Genomic DNA, 9060 nt, shown 5'->3' with positions numbered 1-9060 from the left:
CAAGCTTACCATTATTTTATTGATATCAAACATAATTGCAAGCAAACAATGAATGTTATGCAAAAATAATAATAATGTCATATCATGCTCTTTAAATATTAAAATAAATTGATCAGATTAAAAAAAGTAGATTATTGATTAACAAAAACAATACAGACATCTGAGAGGGCTGAATAAAATATTTTTGGTAACATATTTGCTCTATTTCAATCTAAACACAATTCTTTATTTTTATGCTAATTTGCTAGTAGCTCTATATTGGCCTACAAAAGAAAGCAATTGAAGCTTGATTTTGTGTTTAGAGAATCTATATTAAAACCACCACGAATTGTTAATGACAACAAAATACAGCATGAAACACTTTAATCGTACAATGAAGAAATATATTGGAATAGAAATAACAATAAAAAATAAAATGCAGCTAGTCTCTGTTGAAATCCTAAACGTCCGACACTATCTCTACCCTTTAGAAATTGTTCACAGAAACTTAGCCCAGAAGATAAACAAAAACATCGATATATGCAAATCAATCCATGATTTAAAATAATAAGTGTAAATAAAATGTATAAAAATGTGTCACTAAATTCAAGCAAAGCTAAAAGGAAAGCAGTGCAGATTGAATATGATCAAGATGTATGATGCATTGAAAAACATTTCAAAGTAATCTTCATGCTGCACAAAGCATACAGGATACTCTTCTAGCATCCTGTCTCAATGCCTCTTGAATAGACCTAATGTATAGGGCAAGGGACAATTCTATTAATTATATCAGCAGGTGAAGCCTATATCTTAATTGTGTGTTATTTCAACTCTGAATGAATCCAGACAGCCCAAGTTTACGAGATTGATTTCATTGATTGATTTCAGGGAGATCTTCACAGGGACCCGGCGCTACTGAATCTAAGAAACTTTTGACATGTGTTAATGCTGATTCCTTTTTTTATTTTAAGTTATTTCTGAATTGATTATCTAGATCTCAATTTCAGCCTAGAGTGTTTTTTTTTTTTTTTAAAGGGATTCTGCCCCCCCCCCCAAAAAAAACACCCCACAGAAGTATCAACCAAAAGTAAACACTGATATTGTGTACATTTATTACTAAGGATATTTGGATGAAACTCATTGAAACCAACCATTAACTCTGCGCTATTGAAATAAAGCACCCTGTTTAATGTGTGTGTAAATACAGTCATGTCAAAGAGATAGGGAAGAGTACAGTTATCCTCATATTTCCGTGAGGTTTTTATAATTTTCGGGAGGAGGAAGGGTGTTATGCGGATCAAGGAGAGTCCAGGAAGTTCAAAGAGAGTTGGGCTGTCTGTGAATCACTAGAGAGGTTTCATTTGATGTCTTTTTTTTGTTTTTTCATTTGTGCGATAAAGCCCTCTACTTTTGTTAGTTCTTTCTCTATACTTTGAGCCAGATCACGGATCTCTTTTGCTCTTTCAGTTTTACATCCCTTATGGATTTCAATAGACTTCTTAATAATAGCATATGCATCCAGCACTATCGTAAGTGCAGCCAGCACTATACCTGCTACTCTGGCAACGTTAGCAGCTATTCTAACGCCTACAGCTAAAACGTCATCAAGCACTCCTACAAAATTACCTAAGGCAAAGAGCCTGAATACATTATTCATCCAGTTACTATCACTTGCTTCCTTCTGCTGTGAAAGTTGGTCACATACATATTGCAAGAGTTCTGCAATATAGTTTAAGTCCTGCATACTTTTTTCATGCGCTTCCTTTACATCACTGTTCAAATTTTTGTTTTTAACAAACCTGCATATGTCTGCGGTGACAGTGGTAACCCCCCCAGCCACACCAACTCCAACCCCTACACCAGTCAGTATAGCAGAGGCTCCAAACGTAAAGGGAAGCAGTGCCAGCCCTGTAATGGTTAGAACACTTCCAACTACAGCAGCAGAACTTCCTGCTACGTTTGCTATGGTGGAGTGCATTTGAAGTTTATCCATGATATCTGCAATGTTCTTAAGATTTCCGACAAAATCTTGTATTCTTGCCTTCCTTTCTGCATACTGTTGTTCAATGAAATTAATTGTTGCCTGTCAGAAAACATATATAATGTTAGCATGCAAAGAAAATTTAAAGTACAGTACCATCAATCATTATAAGAAATAGTTCTCATTCTCCTCCACTGTCTAGATGGCAGTATTTGAGTTGCTGGTTACTATTGTTAAGATCGGCAGGTAAATCGTAATTACTGCATCATCTCTTTAGTTAGCAGCCAGAGCTCAGCTTTCTCAGCTCTTTCAAAGCTACACAGTCAGTTGCAAGATCTGTGCAGCCACCTTGCTTCAGCTGCATGTGATATCATGCAGTTGATCGTGACGAATGCTCAGCTGCACAAACCTGCAAGAATCTCAGTCATCTGCATCTCTGACTGTTACTTCCTGAAATGGATTAGGGTCTATGGTTGTGCATTAAAAACATATTTGCCTGGGGCTCCCGGGTAGCACATCCAGTAAAGGTGTTCCGTGTGGAGTGCATGAAGCGCCCTATAGCCAGGAGATTGCATGTTCAAATCCAGGCTATGTCATTGCCTAGGGACTGGTGCCAGGGTAAAAACCATTGGCCAAAAAAATATTTGCCCTCCATCTATTAAACACTCAACAGTCCTAAAACTGTTGAACTGTTTAAATGTTAACCCGAGTGACTTGGTACTTACCTGAAAAGCAAATGTCAACAAATCCACTAATTCAGTCTCACAGAGTTTAGAGAATGTATTCTCTTTTGCAGGTCCCATACCTACAATGACAGACATTTTAGGTTTCTAATCTCTGATTATCCAAAACCACATTGATTATCTGGGAGTGATTCCTAAAATTAACAGATATTCATTCCATCTCCAAATACAAGAGATTTTAAGTATTGTAAGTCCTCCCTATTGTAACCTATGAGCATCTAATTCAAAATGAAAACAGCACAAGTACCATTCTGAACATTTTAAAAATAACTGAACCATTATGATCAACATATCTGACAGGGAGAGTGGTGAGAAACAACGCTCAGTCAATACAGACTAAATACTGTTGATGCTTTTCTCTACAATCATTTTTTTAAATTAATTTCAGTCTACTTTTTTGTCTTTGACTTACTGAAGAATACTGTTATAAATGTGCTCTCCTGATCTCTCTGCATGTGAGACACACTTGGCTAACGCCTTGCAGACCTTAACTGAAGTCACATGCAGAGAGGTCTTTTGCAATGGTAACTTTCATGTGACTGGTACCACATTCAGCAATAATAAGATAGCTACTGTTTAGTTCAGTGGAATGTTTTTCACCTGAAAGCTGTTCATATTCTTCTATCAGCTGGTTGACCTGACTCCTCATTTTTTCAAATGCCTCTTTGCCAGTATAGTCCGTGAGAGGTCCAATGTGTTTTTTCTTGAGCATGTAAAACTCTTTCCTGCACTTCAGTTCAGATTTTTCACAATTCATTTTCAGGAGAACCTCTCTATTGTTTTCAATTAGTACCTAAGATAAAATCAGCAGTTAAAATATATAGATGCTATACTGAAGCTATCCAAAATGGATGTCTAACTTTTACAAACTTGTTCCATGGCTGCCACTAATCATGTTAACAGTTCAAACTTCATTTTGAGGAATAGACCATCTTTTCATCAAAACCCAGATGTAAGCTTTCCCTACTCCACTTTCCAAAAGCTGGAGAGTTAAGGTAAAATATTATCATTATTAAATATGCTTAAACATTTACAATAGATGATACAACCTAGAAATGCCCGCTCCAAAAAAAAGGTGAATGCAAAGCTATACAGTACTGATAGTTTACTGTAGCTACAGGGTTATGCTTGCATTTTATATATGTTTGTATCATTTTTTAACATACCAAAAGTTCAGATTTCTTATCCAGAGTTTTCTGCATGTCAATGAAAAAGTTGGTGTATTTTTCATATGTCTTCACTGCACATTGCTGGGCCTGTGAATGGATTTCCTCCAGTTCAGTTTCCATGGGTAGTTGATCGATGGTGGCTGTCTGCACGCAACTCTGAAACTGATCCCAGGCTTCTCTGAATGCATGGTTTAGTTGGGTTTCAGTCATATCTTTGGCAGCCTCTCTTAGACACACACTTTCATTATTGTTCAGCATTCGGACGTAGGACCGTGCCAAGTCTACAATCCCTTCATAGAAAAATATATTTTAGACATTAGTGTCTGCAATCCATAAAACTGTGTACAGTTGGTTATTCACTGATGCTTGCTTGAAAAGTTTGTGCTATTGATAATCCAATATAATGGATCTAGTTTTTCCTGGATCAAATTCATGTTTACATCTGTGTCTAAACACAAAAGCATGTTAAAATACTGATCATAGTATGTAGTAATGTATGGGTCAGAATATATTATCACACAATGATAAATCACAAAAAAGTTTTACCTCCAGGCGTGCAGTGTGTCTTTTCCATGCCAACTGTCTTTGGAGTGGAGAGTTTATCACAAACACAGGTGATTAACTCAGACAGAGCATTCCGGAACTTTTTATCTAAGTCTTCAGGCTTCAATTCTGGCAGGGCTCTAAAATAGATGGTCAGTTAATCATTATTTAATCGAACCAAAAAAAAAAAATTCCAATGCAAAAACCAGACATATATGTGCAACCTCTTTCTAGACATGATGAGTTAATAACGAAACTGACATTTATAGTATGTCTATATAAAATTATAGTTGAAAAGGGTAGAAAGCCCATCGCTGGGCTCTGTGTGAGGGGAGCTTGCTAGCCTTGTTATTATTTAGAGAATAATGTCAGCCTTGCTGCCAATCCCAAGTAAACCTGATCCACCCAGAAGCCCAGGCGAGCACCACATTTTGTAATGACACTGTCGACACAGTTTTGATTCATTCCGCAGGTCAGGAAGCATGTTTCTCAGTATCTTTTCTCACGTATCAGAATGTATTACTGTGGCAGGGTGAAAGCCCTAAATGTAAATAGTGTGTGTGTGTTGTGAATATAGGGTTGGCAGGGAGTTGTTAAAATCATCCCTGCCCGAATACAGGTGTGAATGTGACTGGGGCCTTAATTGAATGAATAATTATTATTATTTGTTTATTTAGCAGATGACTTTATCCAAGGCGACTTACAGAGACTAGGGTGTGTGAACTATGCATCAGCTGCAGAGTCACTTACAACTACATCTCACCCGAAAGACGGAGCACAAGGACGTTAAGTGACTTGCTCAGGGTCACACAATGAGTCAGTGGCTGAGGTGTGATTTGAACCGGGGACCTCCTGACTATAATTGAGTATTGCTTTGTTTCAGCTTTTTACTTTGGCTCCTGTGCCTTGTTTGTTTGTTTATTAAAAGTGTGCATATGTTCTTAAACTGCAGCTTTCTGTCTCTGAGTCTCATTCTTGACGCTTTCCTGCTACAGTTACTAAAAGAAAAACCGTCTTATGCAGGATCTGTCAGAGAATTTCAATTGAGAACTGTAATAACCTTACCTCCTTGGTGTTGGTAAAAGTTGGACTTCCATATTAGTAAAAGCTGCCTTAATATTTTCTTTCAAACATCCGTCCATGGAAATCAGCACATGTTTCAGAAATTCCTCTTTTTCACAATCTTCAAACTGGCAATCTCGAATCACGAAACAGAAATGGTTTGGAAGATAATCTCGGAGAGAACCACCACTGCCTTCTTGGTTCCTGTCTACTGTTATTTCTCTCACTGCCTGCAGAAGTTCACTGGGCTTGAAGTCAAGGGAATTTTTTTAATGAGAGGATGGAGGATAAAATGAGAGGCCAACAGATTGTTATATTGTGAGAGAATATATGACTTAATTAATGGACAGTTTTTGGCTTTTTGGAACAATGGCCTTAATTTACACCTGTGCATTAGTTTAAGTGGGTTTTTGTTAGCAATATCCTATACCTAATTGTAACCTTTAGTGTGGTTCGAAGGCAAGAGCTAGGGCTCCTCCCCCACTCCGTCCCATAAAAATATCTGTCAATCTAACTATTTAAACCTTGAGTAGCATTTTCTAAGTTGAAGAGAAAATCTGAGGTAAAATAATTGGTCACTCTAAATAAATAATAATAATAAAAACACTTATACCAAGGAGTTGAATCAATTGATAAGGATACATGATATCTCTGGTGTCACTTCTGCTTAAGGATTTCATTGTATTGTAGATCAGACTGCTGGAGAGAAGTGAAGTCAGTACAAATATCTGTTTATCTTGAAGGACTCCACCTTCAACGTCATCTGTCCCCTCAGTGTCCAGCAGCAGGAGATTGGTGTCTGGACGGGAAGGATGGGGTCTTGCCCACACCCAGATCCCTTTGGTACATGCTTTATAGCCGTGTTCAACTTTAAATCCATTCCTATCCCCAAAGAAGCGAGATAAGAGGTACGACTTTCCAGTCCTGTGCTTACCAAAAACTGATATTACCTCAGTCACACCTGTCAAAGTTGATAGGTACTTTGCAACTTCTTCATCGATGGCAAGTCCGTCGCTTGTGAATTTGACAAGCTGCTTTGGGACATCCATTTCTTTCTGTTTTCTGCTAAATCACATAATACAGAATGAAGTTTATTATTTTTTCTCTTCGCAGTCTATTCATCATTGCTGTTCTGATAATTTGCTTAAACATAATCTTTGCTCATAAAAGATGATATACTGGGCTAATGTACAGTATATCATAATGAATGCATTAGGAACTGATAAAGTATAAATATTATTAACTATATTAGGAATGGAACAAGCATTAACCGACACAATGGTGAAAATAATTTATTTTCTGTATAGGTAGAAGGTAATGTGCAAACCCAAGAGCATTTGTGTTGCGTCCTGCCATCTCCCATGTTGAAATGGAAAGTGAAAGGCTTCTCTGGCACTCTTGAGCCCCCTTTCCTCTTTATTCAGTGCCAGACTCTCAGGAAAGTAAAGCTCACTGCCACCCATAGCTTTACTCCTTTCTAATCCCCCTCGGGGGCGATGTGAAGTTTGTTTCCAAACTATGTTGACCGACCCCACTCTATCCCATTATCCAGTTCAAGCATTCCATTCCCTATTCCCTACTTCAATTCCCTACACACATCCTTTAATCAAAGAAACTACAAAATGATATTACAAAAGTCTACTGGAAGCCATAATAATAGTGCAGTGTTTCATGTTAGATTTTGAAATGGCACATTTTTTTTGTTAAGTATGTGGAAAACTGCAAAGTGGTATGTAATTCAATATGTTAAAAGAAGCACAATTAGTTCATCCTATAAGGTGATGCAAAACATTTGGTCATAGCTGTACTGTATAATGTATACTGTCCTATTGAAATGCTATTTAGAGGCCTAATCAAAAGAATCTGTGTCAATAGCTTTTAAAAATGAATTCTCACTGGCATTACTGGTGGTTAAGGATTCACATCATTTATATATTCAGCTTTTCTCAAGACTATTAGTCAAACACTAACAGAAGTTGCATGGAATTGTATAAAACTATTATACAAAACTGTACCTGCTGTTGTAGGGAGATTCAGTATTAAGTTGTGCAGCTCCTGAGTCGCCACCACCCACTGTTCCTCCTGCAACAAGAACAAGGAAGTTAAATAGCACCAGTGCCTGGTGGTACAAAGGAGATATGGATGTAACCACTAGCTCCTGATAGTCATCTGTTAGCAGTGACGTATAGAAATTGAAACTTTCAAAGGCATTCTCAAGGGTGTATATATATATATATATATATATATATATATATATATATATATATATTAGGACTGTCAAGTGATTAAAAATGGATCGCGATTTATTTTGAGACTAGAAAAACAACCAACTGCTTCTGGACTTTGCATTGTTATAATCACTGTGGTTTTGTAGAATTACATTTTCAAGCTGGGCCTTATATTTACTTTACTAGTGTTTGAACAAACCTCCATTATTCATTAACCACATTATTAGATCTTATCCAGAAACAGATGAAGTGCGTTTATACCTGCACCCACTGCTCAAACAGGACCTATCCTTAAAAATTGTGTAATGACCTGGAATTTTTCATTTAAATTCAAACATGCTCAACCTGGAACCACTGCTTTCTGAAGTTCTGAAAGTGCTTTTGCCCTCAATATAGTATATATATATATATATATATATATATATATATATATATATATATATATATATATATATATATATATATATATATAGAGAGAGAGAGAGAGAGAGAGAGAGAGAGAGAGAGAGAGAGAGAGAGAGAGAGAGAGAGAGAGAGAGAGAGAGTAGGGGAGGAAAAAGGAATGTAGTCATTGCGTAAAGCAGGGTACAGGACTACATTCCCCAAAATGCACTGGGCCCTGGAATTGGAGCGGAATCACCTGGCTCTAATAGAATGAAGGACAGCTCCCTGTGATTAAGCGGGCAAGCATATAAACCAGAAACTGGGTGCAGTTGTTTGTCAACCTTTTGTTTTGATGAATAAATACACAGGCACCACCCTGTTAAACTAATTTATTGTTGTGAGTAATGCTTCTTTTACACTAGAAGACACTGATAAATAGGGTGACCATATGGCTTCACGTTCACTGGGAGAGTTCAGGCTTTTCAACTCACAACCCAAGGCATTCTGGTACGTTTTACCTGTCTCAGGTACTATTTTTTCCTTGAAGAGAAGCAGGACTTCGCTTACCAGAATGCACTGGGTTGTGAATTGAAAAGACCTTAATTGTTTTATGCTTTTAAACAGTTGACGATTTTAAGTTACTTCTAAAATGGTATAGTCAGCATGAAATCACCAACTGTTTAAAAGCTGGAATCAAATAAAGGTCTAATTTAGCACATTATTAGTTCAATTAAAGTTTTTAAGTAAATGAAAACCAGCAGACACAGGGGTCCCTGAGGACCAGGATTGGGAAACCCTACTAGAGGATATTAAAACACAATACTAAGTTAGTCTAGAAATTTCTGTAGATTAAAGACTTGTGGTATCACACTAATTGTGTGAATTAAATAATGAGCACTAATACAAGTGTTTATCCTCTAACTCACCTTCATTAATTTTGGCATTTTTTTAAGGAAAATTAGATTATACAT

The 9060-nt window shown here is 36.9% G+C and overlaps 1 protein-coding gene across 1 annotated transcript; it reads right to left on the bottom strand.

The window, feature by feature from the left end:
• Positions 1-7584, bottom strand: LOC117433586 (guanylate-binding protein 5-like). The gene is made up of 8 exons (XM_059011108.1): positions 7493-7584; positions 6120-6539; positions 5481-5720; positions 4419-4555; positions 3870-4162; positions 3304-3496; positions 2686-2765; positions 1-2062 (listed from the first exon to the last, which is right to left on the bottom strand). The coding sequence occupies exons 2-8, from the start codon at positions 6524-6526 to the stop codon at positions 1337-1339; spliced, it is 2076 nt and encodes a 691-aa protein (XP_058867091.1). The 5' UTR covers positions 6527-6539; positions 7493-7584; the 3' UTR covers positions 1-1336.
• Positions 7585-9060: the final 1476 nt, after the last annotated feature.

The sequence above is a fragment of the Acipenser ruthenus genome, chromosome 41, assembly GCF_902713425.1.
Source record: "Acipenser ruthenus chromosome 41, fAciRut3.2 maternal haplotype, whole genome shotgun sequence".
In the NCBI taxonomy this organism is placed as follows: Eukaryota; Metazoa; Chordata; class Actinopteri; order Acipenseriformes; family Acipenseridae; genus Acipenser; species Acipenser ruthenus.
This window is presented reverse-complemented; position numbering and strand designations above follow the sequence as displayed.

What these genes read in the sequence shown, in the direction of transcription:
- LOC117433586 (XM_059011108.1), bottom strand. Translation starts at nt 6,526, where the DNA reads ATGGATGTCCCAAAGCAGCTTGTCAAATTCACAAGCGACGGACTTGCC. An exon ending in AGTGACACCAGAGATATCAT is followed by an intron (nt 5,721 to 6,119) that starts GTATCCTTATCA and finishes CTTCAAGCCCAG; the next exon opens with TGAACTTCTGCAGGCAGTGA. An exon ending in ATAAGAAATCTGAACTTTTG is followed by an intron (nt 3,497 to 3,869) that starts GTATGTTAAAAA and finishes ATTTTATCTTAG; the next exon opens with GTACTAATTGAAAACAATAG.